This window comes from Mirounga angustirostris, unplaced genomic scaffold (assembly GCF_029215605.1).
Source record: "Mirounga angustirostris isolate CCGP_5_RB_7025 unplaced genomic scaffold, mMirAng1.0.hap1 SCAF_13, whole genome shotgun sequence".
In the NCBI taxonomy this organism is placed as follows: domain Eukaryota; kingdom Metazoa; phylum Chordata; class Mammalia; order Carnivora; family Phocidae; genus Mirounga; species Mirounga angustirostris.
The window spans coordinates 71,454,322-71,479,307 of NW_026991721.1; the positions used below are offsets into that span (position 1 = coordinate 71,454,322).

General features: G+C 39.0%; 1 protein-coding gene across 5 annotated transcripts in view; it reads right to left on the reverse strand.

The window, feature by feature from the left end:
- Window positions 1–24,986, reverse strand: part of SLC36A4 (solute carrier family 36 member 4) — a 92,508-nt gene that overhangs the window by 20,349 nt on the left and 47,173 nt on the right. For 4 of the 5 annotated variants that reach the window (XM_064577128.1, XM_045894598.3, XM_045894600.3 and 1 more), the window contains one exon: window positions 20,110–24,514. The exons of the other annotated variant lie outside the window; for it this stretch is intronic. In XM_064577128.1, the coding sequence (XP_064433198.1) occupies window positions 24,213–24,514 (302 nt within the window). In that variant the 3' untranslated portion in view covers window positions 20,110–24,212. Of the gene's footprint in view, window positions 1–20,109; window positions 24,515–24,986 lie in introns of those variants that run through there. 5 annotated transcript variants of the gene reach the window in all.

The following is a 24,986-nucleotide window of genomic DNA, read 5'->3' on the forward strand; positions in this document are numbered from 1 at the left end:
TAATACAAAATGTTTAAAAATATTTTATTTATTTATTTGAGAGAGAGAGAAAGGGCACGCGCGTGCACAAGCCAGGGAGCGGCAGAGGGAGCCGGAGAAGCAGACTCTCCGCTGAGCAGGGAGCGCAACTCGGGGCTTAATCGCAGAACCCTGAGATCATGACCTGAGCTGAAGGCAGCTGCTTAACCGACTGAGCCACCAGGTGCCCCCTAATATAATAGAAATTTTTAAAAAATGCTCTGGTAACTGGATGATTGACTGTTGGAGGGCAAGATTGATCCTGGGAGACTCATGAGACATTTATTTATTTATTTATTTATTTATTTATTTATTTATTTATTTATTTATTTATTTATATTTAGTGCATGTGAACATGGGGAGGGGCAGAGGAAGAGGGAGAGAGAGAGACTCTTATGCTGTCTCCATGCTCAGAAGGGAGCCTGTCGCTGGGCTCAGTTTCACCACACTTTGATCATGACCTGAGCCAAAATCAAGAGTCAGAGGATTAACCCATAGAGCCACCAAGGCACCCTTCATGAGTCTATTTTGAAATCCAAGTGAGTGGAGATGGTGGTGTAGGTTGGTGGGACTGCAATGGCTGAGAGGGGGCCACACATGGGCCATGTTTTTAAGTGCAGCTAATAGGAACTGCATATGGTTGGGTATAGGGACCAAAATACAAACAAATGGAGATGGGACCAGACTTAGAGAGAAGCAGGGCTGCTTGGGAGGCAGGGGAGGTTCATCTCTCCAGACCCTTCCAACCCCGCCATGCCTGTGCCTGGGGTAATAAGAGGCCTCGCAGAGACCTCATGTATCAGGGGCTGGAAGAGAAGCCCGGGCCTCTCGGGACCCCAGTTCCACAGACGCATCTCAGCACCCACCCCCTCAGCCCTCAGAGCAGCTTGAGCCCCCTCCCTGTGGGAGAGGACTTCGTCTCTGATTCCTTGCCATGGGAGCAGAAACTGAGGAGAAAATGAAGATTCAGAAATAAGAGGCAGAATTTGCAACGACGTGGATGGAACTGGAGGGTATTATGTTGAGTGAAATAAGTCAAACAGAGAAAGACATGTATCATTTGATCTCACTGATATGAGGAATTCTTAATCGCAGGAAACAAACTGAGTGTTGTTGGAGTGGGGAGTGGGGTGGGAGGGATGGGGTGACTGGGTGATAGACACTGGGGAGGGTATGTGCTCTGGTAAGCGCTGTGAATTGTGCAAGACTGTTGAATCTCAGATCTGTACCTCTGAAACAAATAATGCAATATATGTTAAGAAAAAAAAAAGAAGAAGAAGGTAGCGGGAGGGGAAGAATGAAGCGGGGGAAATCGGAGGGGTAGACGAACCATGAGAGACGATGGACTCTGGAAAACAAACAGGGTTCTAGAGGGGAGGGGGTGGGAGGATGGGTTAGCCTGGTGGTGGGTATTGAGGAGGGCACATTCTGCATAGAGCACTGGGTGTTGTGCACAAACAATGAATCATGGAACACTTCATCTAAAACTAATGATGTAATGTATGGGGATTAACATAAGAATAAAATTAAAAAAAAAAAAGAAATAAGAGGCAGAAAAAGAATCTTTTCATTTTTTCTAATAAATAAATCACTAAGTAAGCAGAGAAAGAAAGAGTAAAAGCCAAAACAAACCCTCCAAAACAACACAGCTAAACAACTTCAGGAGGGGAGGCGAGACTGCCTCACCTTGGAGAACTGCTTGGTCAAGGTCAAAGCCACTTGAGAGCCTTTTGAGGGTGCTCTGACTCCTTGGTCTGCAGGTCGGTTCTGCTCATTTGCGCTGGGGCCACGGGAGCCAAATGAGGGCCAGGCTTTCACCTCCCTGCTCCCACCCAAGAACCACTGGAGAAAGGATCACCTTCAGCACCGTTGCTCTTGCCCCCGAGCCCTGGGGCAGCCAGGAGCACTCATCACTGGCCATGACTCTGGGGGCAGGATGATGCCGGGGCCCTCATTTAAAGCTAACGACAACCATGGTTCTTTGTTGGGGCCGTTCACACAGATTTTGCGCATGTGTGTGAGACTGAAGCGTTGAAGCCCTTTCTCCCCGTAAGCTCTCTGTTACTAAAGCGCGTGAAAACAGTAATCTGATCAATTCTAATGATAGCTACTCTTCCTGCCCACCGTTATCGATCACTGTCTATGTGCCAGGCACAGTTCAGCAATTTCCTTACATTAACTCATTTTGTCATCATAGCAACTTCGTGAGGTGGGCATCATTATCCTCATTTCACATCTAATAATGCTAGCCCACATGTATCCAAATCCTTCCATCTGCCAGGCACCGTGCAAAGGTCATGTGTTATCTCACAATGGGGAAGGTATAACACCGCCCCCAAATCACAGAGAAGGAAACACAGCCCAGGGAAGCAAAGTAACTTGTCCGAGGTCTTACAAGCATCAGGAAGGATCAGGCCTGAGATGGCCCAGCAGAGTTACCTGGAAGGGCTCACATCCTGAGACCTCTTAGCCACTGCAGGCCAGAATGAAAGGGCTAAGGAGGCCTCCGCACGGGCATTTCCCCCAACAGCTTTGGTGAGATAGAACTCACATACCCTCTACTTTACCCCTTTGCTGCATAGGATTGCAAGGCTTTCAGTATATTCACAGACTTTGTACAACCATCGCTTCCATGAATTTTAGAACATTTGCATTTCCCCCCAAAAGAAAACTTCTTGTACCTTCATCATCATCCCCCTGGCTCCTCCATCCCCACAGATCGAGGCAACTGCTAATTTAATTTCTTTTCTGTGACTTTGCCTTCTGGAGACTTCATACAAATGGAATCGTACAATATGTGACTTTTTATGACTGACTTCTTTAAGTTAGCATCATGTGTTCAAGGCTCATCCTTGCATGTACCATGTACTTCACTTCTTGTTGTTGCCAAATAATATCCCACTGTTGGGCTACACCACAGTTCATGTATCCGTTCCTCAGTTGATGGACATGTAGGTTGTTTCCACTTTGGGCCTCTTTTAAATAATGCTGCTCTGAACAAACACTCATGTATAAGTTTTTGTGGGGACATAAATTTTCCTTTCCTGTTGGCATTTTTTCACAGGCCTCTGAGATAATGTTAAAGATAAACATTTGAACTTGAACTTCAATGCTGTCCGGAAGAGAAGAGCGAGCTATGGTGTCCACCCCTTTGTGCCACTGATGCTCAGCAAAGTGCAGACCAAAGTGTGTCCTGGGGCCCTACTGGAGGGAGGAATCCCAACTCAGGGCTGCCTGGCCCCAAGTTAACTCCTGGTGGACACTGGCCTCGACCAGCAGAGATGGTACCTATTACCACCGGCAGGTGTAGGGAGACAGGGCCCAAAGCGGAGACCCCATGAAGGTGGGGATAGCAGAATGCCAGCCTGTGTCTCCAACACAGCCAGACAGACCTGGTCACAGGCTCCTGCTACAGGAGGCTGATGTCAGGTGTTGGTTTGTTTTCTTTCTTAAACCAAAATTAGTTTCAGCTAGTTCAGAGGCCAACAATAATAAAATGTGTTTATTTCATAAGTGAACAAATGGAGGACAAAGAAGTTTCTCTGGGACCAACACTGGGGCTGTGCCTCTCTGAGTCTTCATTTTCTCATCCATAAAATCCTATGTAATAGGTCATTATAAGGATTTAACAGATAATACCTATGAAATAGTAAACAGATGTCTAATAAAATAATAACAAATGGGAACACAAGTTACCAAGGTTCCAAGACACATGATGCCCTTATTGTGTGTAAAACTGACATTAGTTTTTATTTTTATCTGTCTCTCCCTCTCTCTCTCTTTCTCTCCCCTCTCAGGATATCGTTTCCTTCCCGCCCCCAGCTCAGAAATCACATCTCCATCCTTCTCCAGGCTCTTCTCTCAAAGCATCCAATGTCTTCTTGATATTACCCAGGTGTTAGAAAAGAATCAGTTAGGCATGAGTCATTGAGGGACCTCTAATTTTTTCCATGAAGTTTGAGTTTTTATGGAAGATATTTAATAACCCAGAAAAATCTCTAATTGCTTATTTTTAAAAAATTTCTTCTTTCTTCTTTCTTTTCACCCTTCAGTCAACGTTGTACCTACCACAGCTACTCTAGGTGCTAATATATATAGGGGCTTACGTAGGTGCGAGATGCCAATCTTGCCCTCAAAACAATTCAGTCTGGTAGGGAAGGATGTTAGAGGAGGTAGTGGTAGGATTCAGGCAGTGGAAATTAATGCAACAAGGTTTGGGATTCTGGGATTCTGTTTGGGTACAACTGTGGAACAGTGAATAAACATTTGTCTGAACTATACAAAGAACTTTATGTAGCTTGTGACCTGGTATGTCAGGATAACAGGAGAGACAGAACTGCTTAGATTTTGATCCTTTTTGGAAATCTGAGTCCAAGCCCTGCCTTACCCACTTGGCTCTCCCACCAGCTGAACTACAACACTGTGCCTTGATCTTAGCTCTTGCAGCTCCCCCACTCCTGCTCATGTTTGAAGTCTAAGGATGTTCTGCTTACAATCGGATTTAATAGTAGGATTTTTTAGAGTACTGTATGATAGAAGATAATACTGGTTAGCATGGTTCTGGGCACACAGTCAGGACCTAAATAAACGCTTGCTGAACAAACTACTGTTTGAAAATTAAAATGCATTGGACTTGTATTGCAGACAAAGGAATAAATTCATCCTAAAGCAAGTAAGTCAACTGCATGTCAGTAGTTTAAAGAAATTGCTTCTCAGATGCCATTGAATGTCCTCTTTAGGCTACTTACATTAAATTAGAACAGTCCACCTTCCTACACTTTTGTGGCTTGACTCACTGACATGGGAGAGCATGTTTTTTCATTATAGGGGGAAATAGCTGACGGGAATAATTCATATCTTTAAAAAAATCCCTATTTTCATTTGCTAAATGTATTCCTTTTGTATGATATTTGCCATGTTTCCATTTTGCATTTAGTTAATAGTTACTACATTTGTTTGTTATCTTAGATAACCAAGATGAGGTGATATTTACAATATCCGGTTCATGATTATTAACACTTATTTGTTTTATTCTGTTTATGTGTTAAAAAAAATAGCTAAGCACAAGCTATAAAGGAGATGTGATTTCCCAGAGGGGAGGTAGGTGAGGGGATAGGTGAAATAGGTGATGGGGATTAAGGAGAGCACTTGTCATGATGAGCATAGAGTGGTGTATGGAATTGTTGAATCACTATATTGTATACTTGAAACTAATTAAACACTGTATGTTAACTATACTGGAATTAAAATTGAAAAAAGAGATGTGATTTCTTTCTGTGTACTTTCAGCAAATATGTTCTTTATTCTGCCTTCCATAACTGTGCTAAGGCAGCATTATAGTTTTTATCACTGTAGAGAAAAAGTTAGGATTTTGGAATGAGCAAGGGACTACTGAATATCCTTTCAATGAAAGGTTGAAGGTTCCGGAATTATTTAATTCCATATGGAGGTGACTCTGGCTATTTTACAATTCTGGAGAGCTAGAAGTTAACTTAGTAGCCGACTGACAGCAATGCAAACAGTTCTTGTCTATAAAAACATAAATTAGAAGTGCCCCATTGGAATAAAATTGACTATTGCTCTATGCACAGAACAAGTTTTGCAAACTCATCTCAGCACTTATTTATTGCATTATAATTTGTGCATACAATGAGTTAAAATCTTTGACACATGCTCATCTTATATCTGAAAGCCATGATTATCAATTTTTGAAAATTACCATTTGACATCACATTTAATTTGCACAGATTTTCAGTTAAGTAGTAATTGTACTGAATTGTGAGTTCAGTAATTAGTAAGGTGTGAAATAGAAATGTGGCCTTTTGCCACTTTGGTTGGCATAGCAAGATAGGCACAAAATATTTAGAACTTGAAAGCTGGAAGATGCTGGCCTAAAATTCAGTCCAAGTAGTGACAAGTTCCTTTCACCCAAATTTCCAATTTATTTGATGGTAATTGACAGGCTTGTCTGTTAAGCCTATGGTACCATCCAGTGATGGTAACAGCTAAGTAGGCAGCAATTGTCATGGGGAGCTAGAAAGAGCTTATGTAACAAAAAGCCATTCAGAATGAGACTGAGATTTGGGGGAGAGTTGAGTAAGTACAAGACTTTGCAACAAAACAAAACAAACCCCCCAAAAAACAAAGATAAAACCAACTCTAAGGTAAGCTTGGTTACAAAACATTTAATAGCAGATAGCAAAAATGCTTCTTACCATACAAAAAGATTTATAGCACTTCAGAAAACAAAAACACAAAAGGCTAAGTAGGTTCTCCAGCAAGCTATACTCTGGTGAACTGAGGCTGGTCAGAACCAAGAGGAGACATTTTCTAGAACAGCAGAACACACTGAGTAGGTTGCCAAAGAGCAAGATTGAATGCAGAAATCTTGCTATAGCACAGCACTTCCCAGTATGTGGGCCAGAATAAGGAATAGGAAGTATTTGTTGATTGAAGAACAAGTGAACAAACCAGTGACCATCCTCAGAAGTCAGTTATGTCATGGGATCTGCAAGTCATGGTGTGCAATCCACTAGGGTTTGGAAGGCTAAGTGTTTCACACATCTATGCATGTCTGTGAATTTCCAGGGTAGTTGTGGTAACACAATCTGAATATAGTTAAAAAGGCTGAATTTACTGTAGTTTTTTGCTGTTTGCATTTTCCCTATGGATAAAAGAAGTATGGCAACTATGAGGAGGTGGCCTCTGAAATTTTTGATTTTTTTTTTCAAGATTTTATTTATTTATTTGACAGAGAGAGACACAGGGGGAGAGGGAACACAAGCAGGGGGAGTGGGAGAGGAAGAAGCAGGCTTCCTGCTGAGCAGGGAGCCCGATGTGGGGCTTGATCCCAGGACCCTGGGATCATGACCTGAGCCGAAGGCAGACGCTTAACGATTGAGCCACCCAGACACCCCAATTTTTGATGTTTTGAAAGAAGTGTTTTACTCAAAAGAGTCTGAATTATTATTTCTTCAACTCTTCTGAGCCCCACTCTTCCTTCTCGCCTTCTGGGTCTCTGTTATACAAATGTTAGCTCTATTGTTCCATGGATCCCTGAGGTTCTGTTCACTTGTTTTCCATCTATTTCCTCTCCTTTGTTCAGGTTTGGTCATTTCTGTTCTATCCTCAAGTTCACTGATTCTTTCCTCTGTCATTTTCATTCTGCTATTGAGTCCATCCAGTGAGTTTTTCAAATGTCAGTTATATTTTTCTGTTCTAAACTGCCAATTTGTCCTCCTCATACCTTCTATTCTTTTCTGAGGCTGTTTTATCTTTTGTTTCAAGCATGACTATAATTGTTCATTTTATAGTAGCTGCTCAATGATCCTTCTTAGCTAATGCCAACATCTGCATCATCTCAGTGTGGCATTTCTTGATTGTCTTTTCCAATTCAAGTTGAGATGGTTCTTGGTTGGACAAGTGATTTTATTGTACTCTAGACTGTTTGGCTATAACGTTGTGAGATCCGGGATCCTATTTTTTTTCTTTGGAGGCAGTCCTCTTATTCAGGTGTAGTGTGAAAGTCTACGTGGGGCTGGAAGTTCAGCTCCCCATTTGGCTCTTGGTGACACTGAAGCCTTGACTCTCACTGCCTCATTGCCTTTGGGGAAGGGTGGAAGTTCTGCTCTCCATTGGGCCTCTCTGATGGGGGTGGGAATGGAGGGATCGAGAATGCCAACTAGCTCTGCATCACCTGCCTTGTTCAGTCTCAGGATCCCTGGTGGGGAAAGCCGAGTGCCCTTGGGTAAATTCTTTTATGTCTTTTATTTTTTCTCTTGTATTTCCCATCTTCTTATCCTCTTTTGCTTCATGGCCTGGGAGATTTACTGGATGTTAGGAGTCCTTCTGATGAATTATTTTATTTTGGCAATCATTTTTAATTTATTTTTTCTTTGTCATATTTCATAACATTCTGTTCTCAATTTGCAGCAGTGGTATTTTATCAAATCTTTCTAAAGAACACTAACTAGTTTTTTTTTTAAAGTATAATCTGTTCTCAGAATTATGTCTATGTCTTCTAGGTTCATTTTCCCCTCTTTTATTTATGTTGGCCTTTTTCTTCCATCTTGATGTTTTCCTCATTTGTCTGATGACTCTTGGTTGTCCACTCATATTTAAGAATGATTGTTGGAGGTAGATGGTGTGAGTTTCTTTGCCATTGTATAGGAGATTCATTTTTCCAATAAGTGTCTCCCTTGAATGGGAAGACTATCTGGGAGCTCTGCATATGTGAGCAGGCCATCTAAGAAGGGCAGTAATCTGAGAAGATTAGAGTGGGTTTTACCTTGTTTTTTGGGGGGGGGTTGTTTTCTTTTTTTGCAAAGTCTTGTACTCATTCAACTCTCCCCCAAATCTCAGTTCTTGGGCAAGGATCTGGCTATTTGGCTTGCTTACCAAGTATCAGAATGAAGAGGGCTACCCTGAGGCGGCAGTATTTTTTCCAGAAAGTTCCTTCAATTTATTTAAGGAAATTCTTTCTCTTTATTTCTGTGTGTGTCCAAGATGTTGTAGCCATATTGAATTAACATTGAAATTCTTATTGCATAAAGGGCCACATGCTTAACTCCTTGAAACAACACTGTGTAGAAAGCTTCTTTCAACTAATATCTTCTTTCATTAAGATGGAAGTGTTCCAAAAAAAAAAAAAAAAAGACATTCTTATTGCAAAACTTACTTTTTACTCTTCTTTGGAGGTCTTAATTAGTAATAAAATGTTACCAAAATCTTAATTGTCTAAATAATCCTCAAATTCAGAGAGATTTGGAACTGTTTGGTCTTCCCTTATTATAACAAACAAAAAAAGAGGCACCTGGATCGTTCAGTCAGTTGAGCATCTGACTCTTGATTTTGGCTCAGGTCATGATCTCAGGGTCATGGGATCGAGCCCCACATTGAGCTCTCCACTCAGTGGGGAGTCTTCTTAAGGATCTCTCTCTCTCTCTGTTCCTCCCCCTCACTTGTGCTCTTTTTTTTCTCTCTCTCTCAAATAAATAAATAAAATAAATCTTAAAAAAAAATAACCAAAAAGATTTTAGGCATATGTTTTCAAGGATCTGAACTTTGGTTAAGAATGTCTTTAATAATGAAAGCCCTTTAAGATTTTCAGAAGTAATTAACTCAATTCCTCTTGCTCTGGGCTGAAATCTTTAAACGTTTTGTGGACATCTTAAGATTATGCATTTACTTTCTCAGTAAAATATTTCCATACCTATTACACTATTGGGAATTTCTTTTTTACATCTGACCTGTTCCACTTTGAGCTTGTCTCCTTTCTTTTGTCTCCTGACATTTTTAAGGAGAGCAGAACAACCTGGAAGCATTCACATAATTACCTAACGAAGTTACTACTTCATTGTCTGACTTTTGAAAAATGCCAAGAGCTATTATCATTAAAGTTGAATAATGTCATAGGATGACAATTAATTTGATCCTTAACTGTTCAGTGTCATTCCCTTCCACAAAGAAGCAATCAAATATAATATGTACTATATTGGTTGGGAGCATGGGGTTTCATGTTGGTCAGACCTGAATCTCCATCCTGGCATCAACCACTTGCTAGCTATGTCTCCTGAGGTATTTTGCTTAACTTTCTTAGGACTCAGTTTCCTCTTTTGTGAATTGGGATAATAGTGTTGCCTCCCTTGTATTGCTGTGAGATTTAAACAAGATACTGCCTATAAAAAGGGCCCCAGTCATATTAGGTGCCCCATAACTGTTTTTATTGTTTATTTACTACAGTAGACCTATTTTATTAAAGCTGAGCAATGAGATATTATGTAGTAGATAATTATCCTTTTGAGTTACCTAAGAAAAAATCTGTCATTCTTATTACTCCATGTGGCCAAACTTGAAAGTAATGATGGAGATTTTGTTTATTTATTTTTAAAATATGTAAGTCCAGAAGAGGAGAGAATACATTGAGTGTCTTTACAAACTTTAAGCAATTTTTAAAAAAGATTTTATTTATTTATTTGAGAGAGAGTGAGCGAGAGAGAGAGAGAACGAGAAGGGGGAGGGCCAGAGGGAGAAGCAGACTCCCCACTGAGCAGCAAGCCCCATGTGTGCTTGATCCTGGGACTCTGGGATCATGACTTGAGCCAAAGGCAGACGCTTAACCAACTGAGCCACCCAGGCACCCCAAACTTTAAGCAATTTTTATTCTCAATTACTTCTGGCTCTGCTCATTTCATGGAAGTCAAATGACCTTAAGTCTTGCTGAGCCTCACTGTGAAAGATCAGACAATGATGATTTTTGGGTGGCAACTGTCAGATACCATTGACCAAGTGGCTATCAGAAGAAATTGGAATAATTTTTAGAATATTTTTTTTCTCTGCATTGGATGTCCATTAATGGAGCCTAGTAGAGAGGCAAGGTAGGAGTATAGAATAGCAAGCAAGATACAAATCCAAGGGATGAGACAGCACTACAGTCAGGCTGCCAAAGCAGGCAAATGCTCGGTGGTGAGAGGTCCCTGGAAGCAAAAATGAGGACCTCTATCTCTTTCTGCTGGTGCCACTCTGTGCTCTCACAGAGATGGGCTGCTCACGTTCTGATAAGAACAGCTACCCAGCTTGGAAACCAGAGAATAAAACTGGAACCCTCCAGAAATAAGGGAACATAATCAATGTAAACATAAAATGATTGTACAGTGACCTCTCACATTTGTTGTTTCTGAAATTGTGAACAGACGACTGAGCCAAAAAATCTAAAGGATTTTTAGTAGACACAGACAATATTATTCTAAAATTTGCATAGAAAAGTAAGGGTAGTAAAATAGCTAAAACAATTTTGTACAAGAAAATAAAGTGGTAGAAATTATTATACCAAATTTCAAGACATATTGCATAGCTACAATAATCAGGGCAGTGTGAGTGTTGGTGGACGAATAGACTCATAGATTAGTGGAACAGAATAGAGAACCCAGAAATAGACCCACAGATAACCCCAAATGATGTTTAACAAAGATGCAAAAACAAATCAGTGGAGGAAAGATAGCCTTTTCATTAAATGGTGCCAAAGCAATTAAACATCCATGGGGGGAAAATAAATCAGAACCTAAGTGTTGCACCTTAAATAAAAGTTAACTCGAAGTGGATCATGGTCTTAAATGTAAAACATAAAAGTAGAAAACTTTTTTACTTTTTATTTATTTATTTATTTTTAAACTTTTTTAAAAGGTAGGAGAAAGCCCTTAGGAGTTAGGTCTAGGCAAGGAGTGCTTAGACTTGAAACCAGAAGCATGATCTATAAAATAGTTTATAAATTAGACCTCATCAAAATAAAAACTTTACTCTGCAAAATACCCTGTTAAAAGGATGAAAAAGCAACATACAGTCTGGGGGAAAATCTGTGCAAATCACATAGGGTTAATCTGTGATTTGGTGAGGTCTACACTCTGTTATGAAGGTTTGGTAGCTTTTTTGTTTTTATCTATTATGTCCAGAGACTTTCACTCTCATATTGTACTAAGCTATGCTTTTTACTTAAAAATATGAAGATTTGATAACTATTTACTTATTATCAAATCATAATTACATATTAATGCTATCGTCATTTCAGGAAATTATTTCTCCTTTCGGGAGTTTAATTACTAAATTTATCTTTTTAATGAAAAATGATAGGGTGCTATATTCAGGAGTTGTTGGTACAGCAATATCATTCTTTACTTCTGTTCCTCAATTCATCAAATACTTCTTGATACCTTGCTGTGTTCAGAAGGTACTTTTAAATTTAGTTCAGTGCATGATGTTTGCTCAGTTCTGACTCTTAAGGTCGGAAGAGAAAAAGTACATGCAAATTTCAGAAGTGAAATATCATTCCATATTCTCCCCATTGCTGATGTAACTCTTCTCCTTGTTTAATGTTAACAGCTGAACAGACTGGATTCCTTTCACCCTTTTTATAACAGCAGTTAATCCTCAATCATTGTCTCTTTTTACGTTCCCTTGTTGAGGCCCCTTGGTTCCAAGCACAGTGCTAATCAGATCAGCAGCTCAGCTGCTTGGGTCTCTCGTAGGAGTCAAGGATCTCCATTAAGGGAATGGGGAGGAATGTGTGAGAAGAAATTTTGTCTGAAGTGTGCAGATTGTGTATCTGATTCTCTCTGACGTTGATCACTGAGCTGAAAATGACAGAGGGTGGATAGCTCAGTCTGAAAACATGGCTACTGACTTCTCCAACTTCTTTACCAAGACACCTGTGAGGACAGCAGAGTGTGAGTGTGTTTTCTCGGGTATCTGTAGTTTAACCCAATTTGAAATCTTAAACTCAAAATTTCCTGAAGGTATTGTGCTATATTTTAAAAATTCACATTTTTTTTTTAATATAAAATAGTATTTTCAGTTATCATCTCCAGCTGAGACTTGCTACATGTTTACCAGTCCCATTTCCTCTTCCTGGGCATATAGAAATTCTCAATTTCTGAGCATTTCGTGCAATTAGTAACATAGGGCAAATTGATTAGATTCCAGTTAATGGGCTGTGGGTGGCAGTGATAAAGGCCTGGTCATAAAACATAAAAAATACACAGTTGCAGGGCACCTGGGTTGCTGTCAGTTAAGCGTCTGCCTTTGGCTCAAGTCATGATCACGGAGTCCCAGGGTCGAGTCTCACATCAGTCTCCCTGCTCAGCGGGGAGTCTGCTTCTCCCTCTGCCCTTCACCCTGCTTGTGCTCTCTCTCACTCACTCTCCCTCTCTCTCTCAAATAAATAAATAAAATCTAAAAAAAAAAAAAAATACACAGTTGCCTGTGCTTTCTCTTTCCCTTCCAGGGTGACCATGGAAGTTATGCATTTAGTATGATAGTGACACAAGATGCAAAGAGCCAGGATCCCGGAATCTCCACCTGGGGGAAAGGGTCCCGATGTACAGCATTTTGTGACTTGGACAAGAAATAAATTTTTATTATGTGAAGTCACTAAGACTTTAGGGGTAGCTTGTTACAGCAGCTATAGTATTTGTCCTGACTAATGCACCATGAGAACAATATTTTTCTGCCAACTGTACTCATCAAGGTGTAGTTTCATGGAGTTAATTTTGAGAGTGGAATGAATTGAAGAATGACAACATTTTCAGATTTAGTATCTAGGCCATTTCTCTCTTCTTTCTTGCTGCTACAATACTTCTAGACCTCAAGCTCACAAAAATATGTGCATATCAAAAATTGTTGTTCTTTTATTTCTTTCTTTTCCCCCAAAGTTCAATGAGTTCCATTAGGGTAATCATGAGAGAAGATGCCCAGAACACTGTGCAAAATTGCAATAGTTTGGGTTGAAATTTTGGCCAAGAGGATAGGATTTAAAAGGGTTTCTGACCTGTTGTTGTCCTGTTAGTGTCTTATTTTTTATTGAAAGGTGATGACAAATGATGCAATTTATTTTATGCTAATATGATCATTTCCATCCTTTACATAGTTGTCCCTCCTGTCCACAGGTTCACCTTCCAGTGTTTCAGTTACCTGCAGTCTTCCATGGCCTGGAAGCAGGTGATCTTGACACATGATCAGAAGGTCAGAGTAGCCTCACACTATATCACAGTGCCTACATCATTCACCTCACTTCATCTTATCATGAAGGCATGTTACCATCCCACGTCATCACAAGCAGGGCGATGATATCTTACAATAAGATATTTTGAGAGAGAGAGAAACTACATTCATATAATTCGTATTACAGTATATTGTTCCATTTTATCATTAGTTATCGTTGTTAACCTTTTATTGTGCCTAACTTGTAAATTGAGTGTCATCATATGTATGCATGTATAGGAAAAAATACATAGTATAAATAGGGTTCAGCACTTTCCATGCTTTCATGCATCCCCTGGGGGTCTTGGAACATATCTTTCATGGATAAGTGGGGATAGAGGAACTACTATATTTTAAGAGTCTTAAAAGAGTCAATTATAGCCATATTTATCAAACATAAATCCTAGGATTTGTAACACTTTCCCTTACACAAGTTCTCAATATTTATTCCCAATTTTCTTTCTTTTTTTTTTTTTTACTCCCAATTTTCTAAGGCCACGACAAGAAAGAAACCCTTGAGGGCTCTCTTTTGCCATTTTCAGGCTTTGTGTATCCTAGACAATTCGCTTAGCCACTCATTCCACCAACAATCTCTCAGCAGCGTGTCTCAAATTTTCGTTATCCCCAAGCTATTTAATGGCTTACTCAGTGTACTCTTAGACCATTAATTCTAAGTGAATAGAAAGAGACATGATAAGTATTTAAATTATAAAAGTAGAACATAATATTAATGGTAAAAATAATTGTTTCATGTCAGTGGAAGAAGGATGATCTCACTGCTAACCTTTCACTAAGCGTTGGCTCAATAATTCAAGCATTAGCTTCTACATGCAGTATGTTTCTTCCCTGGCTCTTTATTGCTACTAAATTGAAGGATTGAAACTAAAATTATAGATGATTGAGAATTCCAGCAAGTGTTTGATGGCTCCATCTGATAATTCTGGATATTCAGGTCAAACATGGGCCCAGAACTTAATGGAGAGATTTAATGAGTATAGGACCTTGAAAACGCTTAAGTCCACAAGGGAATCAAAACCTGGTGGTCTGACTGGGTCTAGTAAGGGGTAGTGACAGATAAATTCCTAATCTGCTCTTTGATTACATTGCATTCTGTTGAACTATTCTTCATGTCTCATTGCAGCATCTTGAGGTGGCTTTTAAACATACGCATGATTTCTTTGCTTTGTTTTTTTCTAATGAGAAAGAGAATCTTCAAATATTGGGAATGAGTCCAATTCCTAGTGACCAAGGCATTTGGACCACAGCTTGTTTTGCTTTGTTTTAATCCTTACACCTTATCTTCACCATTGAAAACTGGCAATGGTTCATCCCTGTGGTGAGAAATTCAAACTTGTCAAGATAATTGAGGGTATTGCTGAGATGCCCCACATATTTGAAATGATAGAAATGATTTTTATTGGCATTATCAGTGTCATGGAGGGATTTCCCTGCCCCTATTTCACAGCTCCTGAGAACACATTTCCCTCTGCATTTGTCAGTGGGGAAAAGCAGGGTCTTATATTCACTGCCCACTTCTTGACAGAACGTGCTAGCAGTGTATACACTCAGTAACTGCAAGTTGATCATAGTATAATTTTCACTATTTCCTTAAACGTAAAATTGCAATCAGGAGGCCCTATGGTAGATGGCTAAGTAATCTCTGAAAACCAAGCAAGTGTGTGGATTTCCCTTTGGGGGCTACTCTTCTAATCTTGTAAGAATCTGGGCCTCTGTCAGAATTGAGCACAACATATCTCCAGGCTACACAATGGCTCCAAAATTATTTATTTATTCATTCATTCAATCTTTTATTTTTAAAGATTTTATTTATTTGTCAGAGAGAGAGAGCGAGCACAAGCAGGGGAAGCGGCAGGCAGAGGGAGAAGCAGATTCCCCGTTGAGCAGGGAGCCGGATGTGGGACTCGATCCCAGGACTCTGGGATCATGACCTGAGCTGAAGGCAGACGCTTAACTGACTGAGCCACACAGGTGTCCCCCCAATTAATATAAAGATCTCTTCTGTTATGGGTTTTCTGTATTACAATAACCAAAAGTCATCAAGCACTTCCTTCATATATGCACTATACAGCATTAGCTGAAAGGTGAACTTGTTTGATGAATATCTTCCACATCGTACACCACTGGTACTATGTGATTTCTGACACTATCTTTTTTTTTTATTATTATGTTATGTTAGTCAACATACATTACATCATTAGTTTTTTGTTCTTTTTTTAAATTTTATTTTATTATGTTAATCACCATACATCATTAGTTTTTGATGTAGTGTTCCATGATTCATTGTTTGCTAATTAACACCCAGTGCTCCATTCAGTACATGCCCTTTATACCCATCACCAGGCTAACCCATCCCCCCACTCCCCCTCCCCTCTAGAACCCTCAGTTTGTTTCTCAGAGTCCCTAGTCTCTCATGGTTCGTCTCCCCCTCCGATATCCCCCCCTTCATTTTTCCCTTCCTACTATCTTTTTTTTTTTTTTAACATATAATGTATTATTTGTTTCAGAGGTACAGGTCTGTGACTCATCCGTCTTACACAATTCATAGCACTCACTATAGCACATACCCTCCCCAATATCTACACCCAGCAACCCCATCCCTCCCACACCCCCACCACTCCAGCAACCCTCACTTTGTTTCCTGAGATTAAGAACTCTCATATCAGTGAGATCATATGATACATGTCTTTCTCTGATTGACTTATTTTGCTTAGCATAATACCCTCTAGTTCTATCCACGTCATTGCAAATGGCAAGATTTTGTGGGGGGTTTTTTTATGGCTGTGTAATATTCCATTGTATATATATACCACTTCTTCTTTATCCATTCATCTCTCGATGGACATCTAGGCTCTTTCCACAGTTTGGCTATTGTGGACATTGCTGCTATAAACATCGGGATGCATGTACCCCTTCGGATCCCTACATTTGTATCTTTGGGGTAAATACCCAGTAGTGCAATTGCTGGGTCATAGGGTAGCTCTATTTTCAACTTTTTGAGGAACCTCCATACAGTTTTCCAGAGTGGCTGCACCAGCTTGCATTCCCACCAACAGTGTAGGAGGGTTCCCCTTTCTCCGCATCCCCACCAACATCTGTCGTTTCCTGACTTGTTAATTTTAGCCATTCTGACTGGTGTGAGGTGGTATCTCACTGAGGGTTTGATTTGGATTTCCCTGATGCTGAGCGATGTTGAGCACTTTTTCATGTTCTGACACTATCCTTTAATACAGATATTGAGTCATTAACATTGGATGACAGTACAAGCACATACTAAGGAAGGTGATCTGGATAACATGAGGAATATAAAGGGGTCTTATCTTCCCCCAGTGGCAAAAGTCATCTATTTTATAGTGAAAACTATGACCGTGGTTGGTCCTAGAGCACACTCTGCAAGTAACACACATGGGTGAGGTCTCATGAAAGACAATGTATGGAGCAATGGATCTTCCATTAAATTAATTCCAATTTCCAGATATCCATTGCTATTCTTATTTTCACTTTTCATTCCTAGCTAGTTCTGCAAAATGATCATCTTGACAGTCACTTTTCCAAACAGTTATAGATTGCCATTCTTGATTTTTACCGAGGTCCAATTATGGCATATACGGTGACACACTCTGATAATAGGTAGCTTCTCAGAAGAACCAGAGAATGCTCTCCTTTCTGAGAGGGTCCCCCCAAACTACTGAATATATGACTGTTTTACAAGCAGGGAACGTTTAGGCATCAAAAATTCAGGAAAGTACTCTCAGACATCAGGACTAGATGTCATACTTTAGACAGATACTTCTTTTTATACTTTTTAGACAGAAATGGACTATTTGCATTCTAGGTCTTATGTAATTTTTTAATGGATAGAAAGTATAACCTCTGATTTTTTTTTCTATAAAACTTAATCTGTTCGTATAAAACATGAAGACATCAAGGCTTGTGAGAAAAGATTTCCAGTTTTTTCCTTTTTATTAGACTTCACATGTACTACCAGGAGCTCCTGAATATGGTTTTAAGGTTTGCGACTGATTCATAGGATTTTTTACAAGACACTCAGACTTGGCGGTCTCTGCTTTACAGTGTTGCAGCCTGCTGGGTTAGCATGTGGAAGAGGGCTGGCTCCAGTCATTAAACAAATAGGCATGGGTGCAGAGGTCTATATAAAAAGCCTGAGTTTGCTCCTCTGCTTGAAGATTTTAGTATGTGCTAGGGCTCTAATACAGGCTTTTCCTTATTTTTTTCAATTCATACATTCATTCAACAAATATTTTTCAGGCATCTACTATGTGTCCAGCCCTTCTCTACGCCCTGGATTTTCAGGAGTGAAGACAATTGCCAAAATCACCTACTCTGTGGAGCTTACATTCTCTAAGGGTGGACAGAGAAGAAACCAAGCAATGAATACATGTAGCATGCTTGTGGGACTCCCAATGTAGCAGAGAGACAGACATGGAAACTGGATTACCAAACAATGTGGGAAGTGTGACCATAAACCCAAAGTCATCTGCTCGCATGAAAGAAGACACAACTCACTGGGGATAGGGGAGAGGATGGATAGGAAGGCTTCCTGATAGAAGAGACACCCAGGCTGAGTCTTACCAATAGCTAAGTGTTGGCCAGGAAAACACAGGTTGGAGGGGAGGGAGTAGAAGGAAATTGTCTCAACATGACATGATGGAGTCATGCAGGTGAACAACAGAATATGTGCCATATGTTTGTGGGGCGACCAGCACTTTGGTGTTACTATAACTTGTAGGGGAGGCAAGGGAGTGAGGCCTGCCAGTGAACCACATGAAGGAGCGTGGTCTTTATACAGCTGAGATTGGGGAAGGCGAGAAGATTTAAGACAGGAGAGTGATGATATCAGATTTCCTAGTGCCTTGTTCTTTGCCCTCGTGGAGCACCATGAGGAGCGTGAGCTACAAAGATACATAAAGACACTGTGGGTCTCTGATCTGAAGGTCTTCCTTCCGCACTGCCTAGTTTTTTGGTCTATCTTCTTGTTCTGCTCTAGACCTGCTTAGCCTGATCCACACTTGACACTCCTTTCTTCTCTGCTTAGGACAGGTTAGGCAGGGTGGAGGGTGTTCCCGTGTCCAGTCCTCATCCTTTAGCCCAGCTCAAGGCCCCGGGGTGGAGAGTGAAATTACTCCCTAATTCCTTGGCAAGATTCATGTTTTAGCTTTAGTGTGAGAAGCATTCTATCATCTGGAACCAAGTGGTCCTGTGCTTCCTGGCACCAGAAAACGTTGAAGACCAAAAGATCTGATTCCCTCTCACCATTTTAAGCCTTCAAACAAATCTACCCTTAAAAGGAAACTTCAAATCAAGCCAGTTCTTTAACGTGTGAACCCCCCCAATTTATGTGCAAAATTTTGAGACCATGTGCATATGTTAGAACCATCACTCTCTTTTGCATAAAAAAAAATAAAATTAATTTTACAAAGTGGCTGTATTTGTTTTCCTTCAGCAAGTATTCTGTGAGTCTTTTCATTGCATTTCTCTCTGTGTACCTAGTTCTATCCCTACTCTGTTGGTTTATTGTTTTTGTCTTTCCATTTCTTCTGTTGCTTGCTAAGAGCATGTACTCTTACTAAGGCTTTATAACTTTATTCCCCTTTATTTCTCTCACAGTCCTCCCTTTACTACTCATTTAAAAATAGGAAAACCCATCTTTTTAAAAAAAGATTTATTTATTTGTTTGAGAGAAAGAGCACACACATGGAGCCTGACACAGGGCTCACTCTCACCACCCATGAGATCATGACCTGAGCTGAAACCAAGAGTCAGATGCTCAACTGACTGAGCTACCCAGGTTGCCCCAAACCCATCTTTTTCCTAACACTATGGTTCCACTTTCTGTGTACTTTATGTCGGTTCAAAAGCATTATTTTTATAGAGCTGCAATTAAAAATTAATTTTATGTATTTATTCTTTCCCAAATTATTAACCTTCAGTGTAATGCCAATGTAATTAACACAATCTTCATTGTATTCTAGGTTAGTATGTCACAATTTATGATTTCCTTATTGCTGAACATTTGTTTCCAATTTTTCACTACTAAAACGTTGCTGATGCACCTTTAGGCACAGAGTGTTTCTCTTTTGATGAACTATAGCATGTCCTTAGGTTAGATTCACAAGAGCAGGATTATTGATGTAAAAGTATAAATATGTTTATGATCTTTGATTTGGGGAGTTGGCATAATGCAAGCAAAATGTATTAAAGTGTAACTGATACAATTCTTGACTGAAAGAGAGTGGTAAATTAAATCACAGATGTAGCATCTGCAGACTGCTCATTGTGCATTTACTCTGTGGGAAGGTCAGATCATGGTTTTGAGTATGTCCCTTCATTTTTAATCAACTTCTGCTCTTAAATCTTAGAGGTACATAATATCAGCTTCCAAGGTTGAAGATCACATGACAAAGAATTAACCACAAAGACTGATTAAAATGTTATGATTAGACTATACTAGTGCCATTTTCAGCTTATGACATTTGTCAATATCATTTAACCTTATAGAAGACAAATTCATTTAAAAAGGCATTTGCAAGCAAAATAATTATATTTTATTGAGAATTCAGAAGTTACAGTACTTTAAGACAGTTTTTTTCGTATTGTAAAGAAAAATAAGTTAAAAGAAAAAGAATTGACTCAAGTGCAATGATATTTCAAACTAACAAAAAATCATTTTGAAAAACACAAAAATCCACAGCTTAATTTATTCATGGTATAAGCATTTACTTTCCTATTTGTTATCAAGAAAACTGTAATGGAATAATTTCTGGAGTGATCTTTCAACACATCATCTTTCTGGTTCCAATTTAAATGGTATGTTAACATTAGTATCTAATTCACATGGATTACAGGTGTGTGTGTGTACGTGCATAAGAACTAGCTAATTTTAATATGGCATTTTAAGAGAGAGAGTAAGTCATCATTTCATTTATCACAGGGTAATAAATAGCCTTTCCAGTCATTTCTTAAGTATGTTTTCTTATCTCCTAAGTGAAAACCACTTTCATTAAGGCATTTAGTTGAGTAAGCACTTGGGGCATAAATAAGATTATCCTTAACACTGCCAAAGTCTTAACTATTACAGTCAGCCATTTAATGTTAGGAAGTATCTTGTTACACCTTTTAGATCAAAGTTCTCAACTTTTCTTATGAAGGGAGAAGCTAGTTCAGCCAAAAAGAACCAAATAGACTCATTTAGAAAAAAACAAACTCATTTTACATGATCAATGGTCTGTATTTTTACCAAATCTTATTCCTCAACAGAATATATTCATTGGGTCACTGGTATTCTTTTCAAATTTTTATTTATGATTTCCATTACCTCTATTCTGTGTCTTCTCCTTTTTAAATGAAAAAAGGAGAACTGAGGTCAAAGCCTAACATAAACACATGTACTACTGAGATGCTGTATGGGCTGACATCTACAGTGAAGAAAGCCACAGGTAAGCTCCACTAACACCTGAGCTTTGCCACAGCTGGAAATGGCACTAATGTGGAACTTTTTTTTTTTTTTTTTTTTACTAATGTGGAACTTTAATTCATAGTTCCGTAATATTTTTATAGTGCCTTGCAGTTAGACAGCTTTCCTGCAACTCTTCGGAAAATACTGAATTAAATTAGGCCCTGTTAGGAAATTTACAACATGCGCATTGCATAAAATGCTTATAAAAACGTTAAGTGCGTTGCCTAGATGAGAAGCAGAACCGGTTTTAAGAAAGGAGAATGCAGCAAGGACAGAATTAAAACATAATGTGGCATTTGCTGCTCCAGTATACTTTCTTATTTGATAACATCATACAGATTGGTCTTTAACCAAGGGAAAACCCTAGTTCTTATTTAATTGTGGAGAAATCTGACCATGTGGGGAAAAGAAGATCCTCTGATAAAAAAAATATATATATATATATATCTGAAAACCAGTGTTTTGACAAGTTGACTCTGAAACTGGCGACACCCTTTTGAAGGTAAGGGACTAATGATAACTGACTTGGAACAGAGGTCAGCAGAGGTAAGTGAAGGTTTCCTTTCTCCCCCATCTCAGTGGTAGAAAAGGCTCTAGGCACCTGATTAGCTTTCAGAGAAGGGGGTTCTTTATTGTGGCAGATGAAACGCTGCAGTCGTCTGAGCCATAACGTAATGGACTAGATATACAATTTGACAGGTGCAATCGCTCTCATCTGTCCAGGCCCCAAAATGAAAGCAACAGCTGGTCTCATCAAAATAGCTTCTCCAAGAATCTTTAGAAAAGGTTGTGACTCATTAAAACTAAATTTTCAGAGGAAAAAATATTGCCACTGATTTTTTTTGCAAATAAAATACATCATCAAAAATCCTTAAGTAAGGGTGCATTTATGCTTTACATCTAAACAGTTTCTTGTTAAGGATTAAGACTAGTCTCTCCCTTTTTAGCCCCTTCTTTTGCCATTTCAACTTTTCTCTTGTATTTAAAGTATTGGTGATTTAGTGGACTATGTACTGGCTGTCGATTCAGCACTCGCTGCATAAAGAAGCCTGGCTGATAATGCACTCAACATTTTGTTCGTGCAGAATCTAAAATTTATTCATTGCTATGATCAACTATTCAAAATTTATTGAATTTGATGAATTAATAAGGAAAATAAACAGGTCAAAGTATAAAAATAAAATTTCACGCATAGACTAGAAATATCTGAAGACAGCTGACAAAATAATAGTGCTTTCTATTAAATAACGGTTTTCAAGTCATTTTATACCAAGTTACACATTTTTAAAAAAACAACTTAATTTATTCTTAGAAACACGATTATACAACAGTTTCAGTTACGATTACTTTTCCTATAACTTTGCCCACATTCTCTCAGTATGACTAAAAGCTCAACAGAACAGATTTGATATAAAAGTGTCACAATTATTGGTGATATCTAATGTAAATGTTTAAAAAAAGTTTGATTCTTATGAATTTGTACAAAAATAAAGCTTCTGATACTTTGTTAGAATTGTATTTGATGACTCATTAATAATGCAAAGCAAAAAATACTTGAACTAAGTTAACATTTACATATAAAAATATAGAATACACACACTACAGTGATCTTGATGATATCTTACAGTATTACAAATTAGAGTACCATCAGCCTGATTAAAAAGTTCAACATGTTTTAAAGCATGAATTTTTTAAAAAGTCAAGATTCTTAATGTTTTAAATGTAAAATTTTTCATTTTTCATGTCAACTGAGATTGTTTTGGTTAATAACTGGGCTTGACAAATATGGAGTAATAAAAGGTATTTCTCTGGAAGAAACCTGGTGTGTCTCAAGATTTAGTAGTCTGTTATTGCCTTGATTTTTCCTCAGCACAAATTTCTTTATGGTTTTTTTATTCTGCCCATTCAGATCAGTAAAAGGCTATAATAAAAAAGCCACAGGGCTGGAAGGAATACACATATCCTGCCTTTTGTCAGATACTTATTTTCTGCCATTGAGAAAGATGGTGCCTACAAAACCCAAAACGGGAAGAACTAATAAGGAGACTTTGAGCCACAAACAGAGTAGCTGGGTACCTTCTACTAGCCAGCAGTTAAACTGGCATGTGATTTCTATTTTTTAAAACAGAACAAAACAAAAAAACAAAAAATTTTTCTCTTGTTGGGGTTTATATGGCTGTAATACATGCTTTTCAGAGTTCTCTGATTTTTATGGTCAGGTCACATATATTATTCAAAGATCACCGGCTTTCTAAGTATTAAAATATAATTAAATAGATGCAACACTAAAGACTAAATTGGACATAATTTATTCTTTTTTCTGGATGTGATGTAAAAAACAAAAAATCCTGACTGGGGGTCAAAAGATCAGGTTCTCTTGCTTGATCTCAAAGCTGAGTGGTCTTGACCAAGTTAGTTAACCTTTCTGCGCATGAATTTCCTTAGGTAAGGAATAAGGGAATTGTGTTGGATAACCCTTAAAGTCTCTTTCAAATTTGACTGAGACACTAAGTCAGGATCTCACACAGTGCCTCAGTTTTCATTGTGTAGATCAACTACCATCAGAGAATAGTGTAGAATAATTCTGGTTGTGGGGATTTCTGATGCTTACATTAGGGTTAATGAGTTTTCTATCCTTCCAGGGATGAATTGTAAGTATTTGGCTCTCTAGTAAAAACACAATTTAGGACATTTTTACATTACACGCAAAGTACACTCTGATATTCACCGAGACAGTGAGAAGATTTTTGTTAACTATGTCCTTCTTTGATTCTCTTATTGTTAGAACCCTGTTCTCCCCTCAACTGGGTGGGGAAAGAGGAGCATGGGTATAAAAGAGAATTTTCGTTAGAGTATTTCTGATTGAATGAAGAATAGTGGAAGCCTTTTTATTCTTTAATTTTTCTACATTTTAATTTCTAAATTTTGATTTAAAAAATTTTCAAAACTAATTTTTTTGAAATTATTGCTAATAGTTAAAACCAATAATCTGTCATAGTTTACCACTATCGGTAAAGAATTACAGTCTACTACTAAAATACCATTACTGTGCCAAAAGAAAAGAGAATTTGGTTCTATTTTTAAGCACATGGCAATATGTTCTACTAGTTCTTATTTTCATCATTTTCAGAATCGAGACAAAAGGAGAAGACTCATAATTCTGCTTCCACTATTTCAAACCAGATGGAAAGCAGGTTGAATTCAAATTCAGAGAAGGGTTTTGTGGTGCGCCAACGTTGGGAGTAGGATAAATAACTTCTTCCACAGTTACGTATGTACCTAAGAAGAACCCCACAAGTCCAGTGAATGCTATGGAGGTATTTTTCAGGACCATCCACAGGCTGCAGCGTTCCTTAGAGAACGTAAGAATCTCAACGAAAGGTGGCAGGACCAGGGCCAGGGTGCTGCTGCTCACAGCCCCGACCAAGGAAATCACAGCATCCAGACGCGGGATCAGAATCGCTCCGGCACCTACGAGATGAGAAGCCGGCGTCTCCTTACTTACATACTCAGTACTTAAAGGAGTACTAACCACAGGTAGTGGGTATGGCAACTCCACTTGCCTTTGTAACTTTTCTGAATTGTTTCAAAACGAAAAGTTAAAAAAAAAAATAATAATAACGTACCACTGCTTTCGACCCGATTTTCATCCAAACTGCCGGCAAGCTTTCCGAAAAGCTCTGATCTGGCACATTCTTCGTCCTACTTACCCTTCTCTTGCTGAAGATACCAACAAAGGGCCTGTAAAAACTCAGACTCCCATTCCTTCCTCAAACCTGCTAAAACGGCCCACTGAGGGACTTGCTGAAGGTCTGCAGAGGCCCCCAGAAATAACCCCGGAGCCCTCTCACAGAGGACTCACAGCTACGTCACCCTGCTACCAACGAGGATTTCGTCACCCCAGTTCCGGCTTTGGGGGCTCCACTGATGCGTGCATTGGCGC